The sequence below is a fragment of the Protomyctophum parallelum genome (genome assembly GCF_964188405.1).
Source record: "Protomyctophum parallelum genome assembly, chromosome: 3".
NCBI classification, from domain to species: Eukaryota; Metazoa; Chordata; class Actinopteri; order Myctophiformes; family Myctophidae; genus Protomyctophum; species Protomyctophum parallelum.
This window is the reverse complement of record NC_139698.1, coordinates 26,570,165-26,583,409: the sequence shown is the minus strand read 5'-3', so window position 1 is coordinate 26,583,409 and position 13,245 is coordinate 26,570,165. Positions and strand designations below refer to the sequence as shown.

Genomic DNA, 13,245 nt, shown 5'->3' with positions numbered 1-13,245 from the left:
GAAAAAACACACACGCACGCGCTCTGCTGACGTGACGCACATGTCACGCGACGACGAAGCCAGACCACCACCAGCAGGAGGAAAGGAGAAGCAACATGGCAGACGGCAACGGAGTCAAACGTGGTCTGGACTTTTTAGACGAATATGAACCCAAACAAGCCAAAATTCACCACAACCACCGCGGCCGCATGACGGAGAAGAGACTGGTGGTGATCCTGGAAGGGGCGTCCTTAGAGACAGTGAAGGTATAAGAAGAAAAGGATATAAGTGTTGTGTGTGTGTGTGTGTGTGTGTGTGTGTGTGTGTTTGAGTCAGAGAGAAGTTTATACCAAGCTCACCTATATGGATGTAAAACTATTTGTGACACAAAATGCACAGATCTTTCTGATGAAACTTTGCAATCAGACAAAATGACATGTTGCTATTTATGTTCTGCAGGCTGGCAAATCATTTGAACTCCTCAACTGTGACCAGCACAAAGGTATAATCATCAAAAGTGGGAGGAATCCAGGGAAGATACGACCAGACATCACCCATCAGGTTGGTATGATTTTTTAAAGATATTTCTTGGGGGGCCTTTCTTGATAGGTTGAAAGTAATTTGACAGGAAATGGGGAGAGAGATGGGGCATCATGACACACGGCAAAGGCCATCGGCACGCCGTCAGGCTGGCTCAGCACTCAGCAGCCTAGGTGGGTGGGTGGGTATCATTTGTATCAAGTACCAATCACTAACAATAACATAACATAATAACGGTATACTTGAGGGAAGTGTGTATTATTTTTTTCTTACCAGCGTGAACCCTGGCATTCCTATTCTGGGCATGTCATCACACGTTCTGGGAAAATAGCAGATCTACAAGCTTGCAGAGCTTGTAGAACAGGGGGTTGGCCAAGTACAGACTCCTGGGTGACCCCGTCAATGTAGGGTTAAGGCTCACATAAACATAAAAGTCAGAATTGCTATGAAAGCTATGGGAATGCTTGAGAATGTATTCATATTATTAAATTGATTTATTTATTACTGGAGAATGAGAAGGGGAGAGTGTTCTTTCAACCAAATTACAATTTAGCACACACAATTGCTATTGGCATAATTCAATGATACAAAAGAAAATCAATTTCCCCTCAGATAGACTTGGAGCTACTGTGTGTTCACCTGTTTGTTCTGCTCTTCCACCAGTGTCTGCTCATGTTGATGGACAGCCCATTGAACAGGGCAGGTCTGCTGCAGGTTTATATTCACACAGAGAAGAATGCCTTGATAGAGATCAACCCACAGACACGCATTCCAAGAACCTTTCCACGCTTCTGTGGCCTCATGGGTATGTTGGATATATGTTTTTTTTTAAACCATTACTAACGATGTGGTGCTGACTGTGAAAGGTGTCTTAAAACCATCTATACTACTTTAACCAGTCAGAGTAACCCAAGGTCTATAGTACCCTCTCCTTTTTTTCTAGTCTACTCTTGACACCAAATATCACTTTGTTGAAAAATAGCCGCTTTAGCAGTCAATCAAGTAAATCTAGCGTTGATTGACTTTGACTTTTACAGCACAACTGGCCGTTTAACGTATACGTTGTTTTACCTTTCATGCCGGCTGCGCCCTCTGTGTCACATTAATACATTATACACCTCTGTGTCTCGTATATCAATTTTTTTTATATTTTTAAAATTATTTAAAAGGTTTTGTTTTTGGAAGGTTTTCAGAAAACCTTAGGTTAGGTTTTAGGTGGCATTTTTAGAATCGGCCTCGGGTCTAAATGGTTTAATGGCAAAGTGTCCTGAACTGAACCCCAACTGTTTCCCGGGTGTTGTTCAATACTTGCCCCCTGCTCCTAATAGATGTGCATTGTGCAAATGTACTTGGTAAATACATAGACCACAAACAATAAGATAGTTCCATCTTTCTGTATTTTCTTCTGCACAATTTGTATGTTTCAGAAATGTAGTATGATAGAAGTTTGACTGTACATAATTCCTTTGTGCCTCACCCTCCTAGTCCAGTTGCTGCACAAACTGAGTGTGAGGGCTTCTGATGGACCCCAGAAGCTGCTTAAGATGATAAAGAACCCCGTGTCGGACCACCTGCCCCCCGGCTGTGTTCGTCTCTGCACGTCCTACGCTGCAGGAGAGGCGGTCAACGCCCGGTCTGTGGTGCCTCAGGATGGACCTGCGGCTATCGTGGTGGGAGCCTTTGCACATGGAGCGGTGAGAACCGGTTCTCTCATGCTTACGAGACAATGCTAATACTCATGCTATGTTAGAAGTAACTTACAGATTACAAGCATATGTTTGGGTTATTTGAAGTGCAAAGAAAATATTGCATCTTGAGTGAGTATATTCAGTTACAGTGAACGTATCAAATTATACCACCCCTACTAGTGTTGTTGACTTTGTCCATCCTGGATAGGTGGATGTGGACTACACAGAAAAGACGGTGTCCATCAGTAACTACCCGCTCTCGGCTGCGCTGACCTGCGCCAAGATGTGCTCTGCGTTCGAGGAAGTGTGGGGAGTGTTGTGATGGACATCTTGTACAGACTGTTCACTTGCATGGACAGTTGACACTATTTTCTATGGACTAAAGCCTGATTTATACTTAGTTGCACACCAGTGTCGTGCAAAAAAATAGCCCATCTACAATCCTACGTGTCGTGAGTTTGTAGATCTGCTAGATGTTCGTTGTGAGACACGGCCGCGTAACCAAGTGTGAATCGGGCGTGTTTGGCAAGTGATACCACATGGATTGGATGCAGATTTGAGAATATAATTTATATCCTGTGGTTCACCAGTGCTTGTTCTTTTTTGTGGCATGTGTATATTTGCCCAGTTTTCATTTTCCTTTGCAGAATAATCATTTTTGTACCATTAAATTGTAAAGTTGAGTTATTGGGTTTTTCCTCAAACTGCTGACATTTGTATGCATTAGACCAGTGGTTCCCAAACTGGTGCGTGCACCTCTTGTGGTGCTCGACATGAAATGTCTAATGGTGCTATGGTTTTATTTTAAATATTAACATTATGCCAATATATGGCAAGTAATGCAGCATATACTGTAGCCTATGCTGCATATGTCATATTCAGCTTCATATGTGCATGTATGTGGATAAAAAGTGTCTCTAGATCGCTTATGCAATTAATATTTCCATGTGAGGGGGTGCATCAACTAGGTCGAGGTAACCGGGGGTGCATGGCCAAAAAGGTTTGGGAACCGCTGCATTAGACTATTAGAAATGTTATATTTGGAACTATGACACAGTAGTACCCATACACAATAAATCAGGTTAATTGGGGGAAAAAATAAAACTAACTGATAGGTTGTACAATTCAGTACAATTTAATAACACTAATGCTATGGACCAGAGCTAGGGCTCAAAGGTCTTTTAGCCGAGTAATGCTCATGTGTTTCTTGGATGCTGGAGCAGAGCAGCAGGTGATCAAATACAGGATTTAATTTGCAGGGCGGGTGCTGCTGGCATCAGCTGGAATGTGCTTGGGCAGAGGGTTGAGGGGTTGAGGACAAGTGAGACAAGACGCCAGGAATTGGATTTGAGCCGGGTCCTCACAAAACCACTAAACATGGTCAGTGTACCAACTGGTTGAGCCCCCAGTCACCCATACTTTATTTATAGAAATAGCAGTCATACACATGAATGTAACATAACAAAATATATACTACAAGTATGTAGCATTACAGAGCTTCGGACAATACTGAAACAACCCTAATTATATATAGTTTTAGTATATTTTAGCAGCAAATTACATTTTGTTAGGCAACCAAAGAGATTGATGTGGAATCTGGCTTTGTTCAGACTTCGATTCATATCTCAAATCCGATCTTTAGAACCGACTGTCCACGCTGATATATGCAAGTGATCAGATTGGATTTTGTATTCAGACTTCACAGACCTACTGTATGGGCATTGGTTGCTGTGGTAACATCTGTTTTTACAGTGAAAAGGTTTTTCTCCAGTGTGGATACGCTGTATCCTTCCTAACAAGGTACCAATGTGATAGGATGTAACCTTCCTAACTACAGTAGGAATGATACGTATATCCTTGTACCTTACACATGAGACAATGACAGGCATGAGTAATGCTTATGTTACACTGTTACATGATGGTGTCGCTTGCCGAAAATAGAGTCCCTACAATCTCACAATGTGTAGCGTTGTGACATTGTTAGATCGGCTATTTTTCCTCTGTTTTCCTATTCTTTGCCATTGAGAGTTAAGAAAAACAATCTGGTTTCAGAGACCAAAAATCTGATTTGGGCTGCTAGTCTGAACATAGCCTAAGATTCGGTGAATAGGGTTAGGGTTTAACTTTGCATTCAACATTTCTGTAAATGTTGCTGAGTTCTATGCGGACATTCCAGTGTTGTGGGGCACAGGTCGGATTTGGCGCAGAAGACAGTAATCAAGAAGGAGGGCTCAAACGGCATGAATTCACGATATGGATCAGAGTCACAGTTAATCTGAAAAATAATGGAAGCAGTGGTGAAGAGGAAGAAGACAAAAAATGTTAATTAAAAAAGGAACATTCATTAGTTCTACTTTCAACCATTCAAATCTTCCAATGGTCAAAATAACTGATCTTCAAGTAGGCCTACACAACACCTCAATGCTTGAGTTTGTAGATCGGCTATTCGAGCTATTTGATTTGCCATCAGAGTATTATTAAAGTACCTGAGAGAATGAAGTGAGGAATAGATGAGTGTGGGAGAGACCAGAGAGAGAAGTGTCATCTGGGTCTTTATTTAGTCTTTCATAATAAGCCTGAGAAAACAAAACAGATGGTTTTATGCACAAACAGCCCCAGCTTGGCCGGCATTGCTGGGCTGTGGGATTGTGCTGTGCGGTGAACAGCATTTCGGCACCCAGCATTGGCCAGGTTATTGTGCACTCACACAATAACCTGGCCAATGCTGTTGAAATTATTTTATTTTATTTGGGAGGAGAACTTTAATATAACTGGATATAAAAACTGTATAGCCTTATGGGGTGTCCTCGCGCTGGGCATGGCCTTAGACACTCAAGTGGCCTCAAGGGAACCTTAGACTCTAAGGTTCCCTTGAAATGTAACCAAATCAAGTACAGAGGTCAGAGGATTTCCTACCAATACTATAACTAAGGATTAGGAAGCTCCCACACCAATGTTATGCAAGGCAGTTATTAAAGACAGAATAATAATAATGACGGACTATCACTCTACTGACCTGTAGTGCCACCTGGAGGGCAGAGTACTGCACCCAGATCTCCCTCAGCTGCGCTGCAGACACAGTAAATGCTCCAACCCTCCCCGGTCCCTCAGTTACAGTGAGGTAGTGATCCATCACACACTGCCCCACAGCCTGCACCGTCTCACTCTGAGAGTCAGCTACAGTACAAGCACACAATTAGTCCATTTTCACAAGAGTAGAACAAAGTAAAGTGGGGGGGGGGGGGGGAAACGAAAATTATATAAAATAAATACTCTTATAAATGTATACAATTATGAACTAACATGAATTAATATGTAGAATGATGAGGAATAATTCATATTTGTACAGATTAGATTCTAAACACAAAACTTTGCACACCTGTAGACTGACACAGAGAACCGACAACAAAGGACTCTCGCAGTCTTGTCAATTCATAAATCATATAGAGAGAATTTATCAAGTTCTTTCCCAATAAATATCAATTGCATGTGAAGACTGTGCGAGTCTTTTGTACTACAGGTACAATAAAACAGCTTTCAATGTCACAGGTCATAAGAAAAGTTTACTCGTATACATAGCTAAGAATGATCCACCATCAATTTCTTTCCATCCCTAAAATAGTTTGGTCTGCATAGGATGATAGGAGATAACCTTGAGTGCTGTTTTAAGGTTTTGTAGTCTTTGATATCGTTGACAGTCTACAGAAAGGATTGTTTCACTTACTGTCAGGCAGAACAAGATGGAGGATATCTTTGGCAATCAGAGAACCCAAAACTCCATAATTCATTGCCCTGTTTCAAAACAAAATGAATTGCTAAGTGTTGCGTTATTCAATGCATACGATGGACCACTGAACTGTGCTCCTGGTCTTCAATAGATAAATACAGTAACACCACTTACTTGGGATGTGTTGGGTGGAAGAGGGGAGGGACAAACATTCCCATGGGAAAGATAAGCTCATTGCCCAGGATTAACGGCGAGACAGATAAACTGAAGAAAGAAAAAAAACTAGATAAAATGAATGCTAAATGTATCAATATAACCAACAATTCACACAATAAATCATAGAATGAGCCTCAAATCCTTGCACAACCAAAAGTGTCACATCATAGTCCACAGACATTAGACCATTTTCGCAGAGGTGTAGGATGAACACAGCTGAAAGAACTAACAAGCAATGACATTATTGATTATCGTCAGTGTTTTCTCTTTGGCATACCTAATTCAAACATACTATACTATTTAACTACAATTTATGATACATCTGTGAAAAGGGTCCATGTTCATTTGGTGCCATGCCATGCCAAGAACTTATTCTGAAGCACCATTGGTCCAACAGTATGTTATCACTAAGGGCGCAGGCACATAACACAGACGGCAAGAAAACACAGAGAGCAGGTGTCTCTTCCTGTTTTCCTGTCCACAGCTGGTGGATGGAAATGTTTGACAAAAAGGGCTTTACAGAGGGCAATATGGGAGACAGATAATTCAAGGAGAATGGGGGTATAGGGTAGTTCTTGAAGATCATAGTTTTCATTTTGAGATGTGATTCTTCTCTTCTGACTGGAATGAACTGAACTGCTTACATGTCAACCTCCTCGCCCTGAGAGAAGAGTTTGATGCGTCTCTTTTGCTGCAGGGACAGTAGTTGGATGTAGTTGGCAAAATAGCTTTGTTCGCCGATTGTTACCTAAAATAATGCAGAGAATACATGCAGTATCAGCAATGAGCCCCTATATAGCCAAGCCTGTGGCGTTACAGTTTTGGAACAAAGTGTGTAAAGATGGCAGCCTCCTGGTTTGACAACATTGAGACAACAGTGCATGACAGATTCCAAACTAAAATTTGAATACTGTGCAGTGCTGAATGCATCAGTGACTTGTAATTAGTACATAAACCTATTTTTTTTTTAAATAAAAATAAACTTCTGGCATATTATAATACCTCAGAAAAAAGTTGGTCAAGTTCAGCTTCACTCGGGATCTGAGGTTTAGTCCAAAGTCGTGCGGTTAAAGAGTGAACCTGGAAGGAAGACAGCTGTTGAATATTTGATATAGCAATAAAGTACAGTCTCAAAAATCTCAACATTTCAACTATTACCTTATTCATAACAAGCAGACGGGACTTCTCATCTCTCCACTTGAGAACAGACAATTTGGACTTTATTGCGTAAAAGATACTGTCAATCATCTCCTCTGCCTGTAGGATAACAAAAGTCAATCTCAGCTGAAATTTAATTTAAACCCTATATATAATTCATTGACCGCAGTTCCCCCATGGTTAAATTCTTGGTCCCCTTCGTTTTCCCCCTCTACAACAAATCTTGTAGTGAGCTCTGCAACATTTTGTCATTTCTGAAAATGTTTAATTGGTTGCACTATTGTTTTGCCTATAATGAGTACAGTACCACTCACTTCAGACGGTTCTGATTTTTGCAGAATGTTTGCCTTAGCCTGGTTGGCCACTGTGAGGCCATGTTTGCCTATGATTGAGACATGCGAAGAATAAGAAATATTAGGACGACACATGGCCGATCAATTTTGTGTGTTACTGTACCTCTGTGTGTGCAGTCCTCTCACTGAGTAGGTGTGTGAGGATCGTGTCAAATCCTTTCTCCGTCTCCAAAACACAGCTTCTCCAACGAGGGACGGCCTGGGGATGAATGAAGATTAGACGTAAGTTAAGCAAACCCAATATCATTCATGTCCACATACAAATAAATGTAACCACATTCATTGGTTACCTGAGAACATAGATAGCGCTACATCAAATAAACACAAGCTATCAGATTAACCGCACCCCTGCCATCCCTATTTTGGGTCATTACAGGCAAAAACATAAGAAAAGAAAATGAAACCAATTAAACATTTTCAGAAATGACTAAATGTTGCAGAGCTCACTGCAAGCCGTGGCTCACAGGGCTTAACTGATTAAAGCATTTATTTACCCGAAAGCTTCCAGTCTTCCAGATGCTGTGCTACAGCTGCCTAATGGACTGATTTCATTCTGGAATAATATGTTTTAAAAAGTACCTCCTCTGTGTTTCCCAGAGCCACAGACAGATTATACTCAGTCTGAATGAATCTGGAGTCCAGGGCAGGTATGAAGGTGTGAAGGAGATTGAGAACCATGTAGGTATGAAGGGGACCACTAGAGGGAGCAAAAGGTACAGTAAAAATAAAATGCAAGAAATTCCTTGTGAGTGGGTGTCATAAATTATGTCTTGTCATAATCATACCTGTTACGCAATTCATGCTTGTTCAGCCATTTGCTGACGATGCGGGACATTTGCTCAATGTAAGGCAAGTTATGCAGTAGGACAGGGTCCTCTTCCCTGATTGGATGAGGATGGAACACAGTCTGTAGACAGCCAAGCCAATCAATGGCAGGGGCATGAGCCTGTGCACACAGTCGCATAGAAATAAATGTATGTAGTTAAATTATTTAGTCAGTTATTTAGTTACAGTATACTGTATGTACTCCAATTCCAGGGGGTCCTGGAACCCCCAGGGGTCTTTGAGGGATTTCCATAAAGGTGTCCACAGGAAAATGTGTTAATGTATCAAATCAGTTTAACCACTTTAACACTACATTATATATTTCAGCTATTCAAAAATAGCTTATCTTGAAACTCCCTCACTCACATTGCATCGCATCAATGCCTTGTGAGCTTAGATCTGCCATTTTTCTGAAATCTTGGAATAAATATGAAAAATGTCGACTATAAATTCACAAAATCTTTTCAGTCCTTTGAGAACCACTGCTATAATTCATTGTGGTTTAGGTCTGAACACAATAACTGAGTGGAATGCACCACCTGCAGGTCTTTGATGGTCGTGCGCTGATAGAGCTGACCCTTCAGCAGACGATGGGACAGTGGGGCGGTGGCCACAGCCAGCTCAGACGACAGAGCCATGAACGTGCCCACGTGCTGGAGGGTGCTGGAGGGAGCGCCCAGCAGAGACAGGTACCTCTGGCAGGACGCCAGGAACAGACGCACGTTCTGGCCGATGGAGAAGGGACGTTAAGGGAAACACAGGGGTTGATAATATCAGTGTAAGATGGCTGGATATGCAATGGAAATGTGCTGAATTAATTCCTGGAGCTATTATGGGATACGGCCACCTGTGCATAATTCCGCGCAGACTTGCTGTTCCATTGGACAGGGATCAGCAGGTCTGGCTGGTCAATCTGTCGACAAATACACTTGTGTTTAAGCAAACTAGTAGCTTTTTATTATAACCACTTATTCTTTAGTTCAACGGCGTCCCCCAGGGCTCTATACTACTAAGGTCCATTAGCATTTCCCTATACACCAAAACTCTTTGCTGGAAATAGCCGATCTACAAGTTGTGATGCATTGTGAGCTTGTAGATCTGCTATTTTCACAGAATGTTTGTTAATAGTTAGGGATACTATAGGGTCCAATGTAATGACTGAAAAGCTTTCTTCAAAACACACACACACACACACACACACACACACACACACACACACACACACACACACACACACACACACACACACACACACACACACACACACACACACACACACACACACACACACACACACACACACACACACACACACACACACACACACACACACACACACACACACACACACACACACACACACACACACACACACACACACACACACACACACACACACACACACACACACACACACACACACCAGAACAAGAGTTTTCCAACGGCCTCCCACAAGAGTTGGCAGATCAACCAAGAAAGCAGAGATTTCTCAGAATTAACAGCACAGTTGTGAACATGGTTCTTGGCCACTGTCTGGAACCACTGGTTTGCTCTAACCTGAATGTATTTCTTCGTGCTCCCACGGTCAGGGTCATTTGGGTCTCTGCCCACATAGAGGTTGAAGAAAGGGAAGGTGAAGTAATCTCTCATCAGCAGGCTCAGGGTGGAGTTGACGTCGCTCTGATTCCACTGACCCGACACCGACCAGCCGCCCAGCTACACATGAAGAAACACAAAAATAAATAGGCTGAAAACAGCAGCTCTACAAGCTCAAGTTAAAAGTATCGTAGCATTGATGCGTTGAGCTTGCAGATCGGCAGGTCAGCAGACTTTCCACACGGCAGAAAGACTGGTTTTTATTCCAGTCCAGGCCACGTCTACTACAGAATTCTAGAAAGTGTTTTCTGGTTGAGGTTTCAGCTTTGGCCCCGCTTTGTTTTTGTTCCCCAGCGTAAATGTCGAATTGAGTAATCAAGTCTTCGTCTCCGTCGTGCTACCAGATGGAATAAAACATAAAAACATGGATATAACAATATAACAAAATAAACTAAACAATTATACCAAACGAAACAAGTCATGACTCTGGCAGATGTAAATTATTTTGGAAGATCACAGGCGCTCTAGGTTTCCGCCATGGTTTCTGCCCGCCTGATGGCACGAAGTTATATATCTGCTCGAGACTGGTTCCGAAAATTGTAAATGGAGTTGATCCCAGTCTGGCAGGCAGATAGAAAGATGTGGCACAGAACAGAACAGAGTCAGAGGTTAGCAAAACAAGTTTGTGGCTGAGAACATCTCTCATGTCCTGAGCAAGGCACATTATTTATTTGCCCATGTTAAATGGGAACTGCTCAAAGGCCAACATAATGGTAGCGGTGTGGAAAGTCAATGAGAAAATGAACTGTTCCAAGTACTTGAGTATTGACTTTAAAAGGGATATTATACTTACAAATAAAATGTTAAGATGTAAGAGTAATGGAAAAATCATCCTCTCACACATTAGAAGGTCACTAGAACCAAGGACGGGTGTTTTCAATGAATCCATCATGGTTAAGATTTGAGTTTGAAGTTAAACATTATTTGAAAGTGAAATATCCCTTTGACGCCTATCTTCATCAGTTGTGCTACACAGATGAAGGGCAGCTCCTTGGGGCGAGTGAAAAGCACTGCCTCAATTGTTTTATAAATACATTCATGCTATGTTTTCTTTACCTGGATGAATCAAGGCACAAATTAAGGCACTTTCTGAGTGTATGGGAAATAAATGCACTGATAGCTGAACATATCCATGGTGTATAATGTGCTCACCTTCTGGATGAGTGAGAAGAAGGGCTCTGCTCCAGCAGTCTCTATAGACCTGCTGTCCATACAGGAACTGTAGAATCCTCTGGCTTTGAGCACAGCTGAACCAGACGAGCTCTCTTCCTCTGACAGGGACACAGTGAGACATGGAGACAAAAATCAGTTCCCTTTGGCCTCAACAACTATGAAACATGACGTACACAAAAGGTTGTGACCAACAAGACCACACAGACCACAAGGAGCTTTTTCTTTTACACAAATTAGTGTGAAGCCTGACAATCAGGCTATTAAAAATTGTGGCACCACACCATCAGCAGTTGGCCAGTATAATACCCTGCTTTTTTATGCTTTTTTTACATGCTTCACACAATATGGGATTACTCTTTAATAAACGCAATTGCAGACTTGTACCCAAAATCTCCCTGAGATACTGCAGCAGTGCAGTTCTTCTGTCCAATCTTTTCTCCCGAGTCTTCCGACTTGTGTCTTCTCTCTCCTTCCTTCCCGTCCTTCTCTCCCGCTCTCTCCGTATATCTCTCTGATGATGCTGATGCCCTCCCTTGCCTCGCTGTCTCCCCTTAGCGGTTGGTGAGGGTCTGTCCGAGCCACAGGTGAACAGGAAGTAGGCACATGGCTGACTGAAGGGGTCGACCAACAGGCCGGCTGAGGCCCTCTCACAGGCCAGCGAGAGACATGGAGTGACTGGGGAGCAAAGAACAAGCCTCATATTAGATGTGCTGGGATTCAAGCTCAAATAAATGAGTACTAGATTAATATATATGAGTGTTGAGGTACTTTTTTTTTTTTTTTTAATTCAAATATTTGTGTGCACACCTTGGGTTGTGCTGGGATGCTTTGCGTCTGGGTAGCTTGACGTACTCGTTCCACCTTGTTTGATTGCTCTGCTGTCCGTTAAGACTTTCTGCTGGTGCTGGGAGTAGTACACCATGCCCAGCATGGAGGCACAGAAGGAGGATCCCAGGAGGAGGAGAAGGAGTCTTCGATGGTTTGTCCACACAGACTTGGCCCGCTCCGCAGGCTGGGGAGGATGGAGACGGGTGCGGGGCCGGAGCGCCGACTGATAAGGTGGGAGGCCTTGAGGAGGTGCTTGCTGGGAGACGGGCTCGAACTGTAGCCGGTGGTGTTGCTGGGACTGCAGGCTGGAAGGTTGGGGGTGGGATTGTAGCTGAAGAAATGAGGTCTCAGCTTCTGGCTGTGACGATAGCTGGACTAACGGCTGACGCTGGAAATGAGTAGGGTAAACACGGCAACTATCATACATTGTAGCACATTGCAGAGATCATTATATGCACCTGCTGATGGTATATCACTTTATGCAGGCATTTTGGACGGTGGAGTTCAGCTACTTGTTACAATGTTCAAGATTTTATCAAACAATTAAACTAATTGCAATTTGCATTATAGAAAGTTTGGCAATATGAAAATCACATACATAAAATGCAAAGTTATGCAAATATAATTGAACGAATAAACAAATTAACTGATGGAGTAAGAAGGGACCCATTTGGGTCTTGCTTCTTGTGAACAAAATCAGGTTTATCTAGTCTTTTATAAGAACCTTGCCTCAGGCTGGAGTTTTCACTCACTTTAGATTGGGACATCTGAATTTCTGTCGGTTGCATGCTCTGGTGGCTTCTTTTTTTTTACTGCTGATGTTTTCACTTTGTCCTCTTTCTGCTCCCTCCGTCAGGCAGCTGTCACTAATCTCTTTTAATCACTCACTTCTCTCCTGATAAACAGGAGGACCAGCCTGGGTAATAAGTGGGTATGGCTCAGGCGCTCCTCTCCTTTAAGGACCCCCTGGCCTACACCAACACCATGCTTCTGTTTCAGATGGTTGTTTGGCTTGTGTGCTGTATTCAGCGTATTGTCAGGAGACACTGCCTTCGTTAACTCAAAAGTAGGCTACTTAAAGCTGTAATATTCAATGTTTTTT

General features: G+C 42.5%; 2 protein-coding genes across 2 annotated transcripts; one reads left to right on the top strand and one right to left on the bottom strand.

Moving 5' to 3' along the window:
- Positions 1-79: 79 nt before the first annotated feature.
- emg1 (EMG1 N1-specific pseudouridine methyltransferase) lies at positions 80-2,890 on the top strand. The gene is made up of 5 exons (XM_083761738.1): positions 80-245; positions 439-540; positions 1,183-1,324; positions 2,005-2,213; positions 2,416-2,890. The coding sequence occupies exons 1-5, from the start codon at positions 96-98 to the stop codon at positions 2,527-2,529; spliced, it is 717 nt and encodes a 238-aa protein (XP_083617864.1). The 5' UTR covers positions 80-95; the 3' UTR covers positions 2,530-2,890.
- Positions 2,891-3,588: 698 nt separating this feature from the next.
- On the bottom strand, positions 3,589-13,109 carry kel (Kell metallo-endopeptidase (Kell blood group)). Its single transcript, XM_083761403.1, has 18 exons — positions 12,896-13,109; positions 12,123-12,531; positions 11,700-11,990; positions 11,295-11,413; positions 10,044-10,202; positions 9,334-9,399; positions 9,026-9,211; positions 8,447-8,607; positions 8,241-8,358; positions 7,765-7,860; positions 7,309-7,407; positions 7,153-7,230; positions 6,795-6,898; positions 6,109-6,198; positions 5,932-5,999; positions 5,224-5,384; positions 4,694-4,783; positions 3,589-4,482 (listed from the first exon to the last, which is right to left on the bottom strand). Exons 1-18 carry the CDS (start codon positions 12,929-12,931, stop codon positions 4,339-4,341), a joined length of 2,475 nt encoding a protein of 824 aa, XP_083617529.1. The 5' UTR covers positions 12,932-13,109; the 3' UTR covers positions 3,589-4,338.
- Positions 13,110-13,245: the final 136 nt, after the last annotated feature.

Excerpts from the sequence above, each read along its gene's own strand:
- emg1 (XM_083761738.1), top strand. The coding sequence starts at position 96 with ATGGCAGACGGCAACGGAGTCAAACGTGGTCTGGACTTTTTAGACGAA. Across the intron at positions 246-438 it reads CGTCCTTAGAGACAGTGAAG|GCTGGCAAATCATTTGAACT; the intron begins GTATAAGAAGAA and ends TATGTTCTGCAG. Across the intron at positions 2,214-2,415 it reads GAGCCTTTGCACATGGAGCG|GTGGATGTGGACTACACAGA; the intron begins GTGAGAACCGGT and ends CATCCTGGATAG.
- kel (XM_083761403.1), bottom strand. The coding sequence starts at position 12,931 with ATGCAACCGACAGAAATTCAGATGTCCCAATCTAAA. Across the intron at positions 5,385-5,931 it reads CCATCTTGTTCTGCCTGACA|CTGACTCTCAGAGTGAGACG; the intron begins GTAAGTGAAACA and ends CTTGTACTGTAG. Across the intron at positions 4,784-5,223 it reads CCCTCCAGGTGGCACTACAG|GCTTATTATGAAAGACTAAA; the intron begins GTCAGTAGAGTG and ends TTGTTTTCTCAG.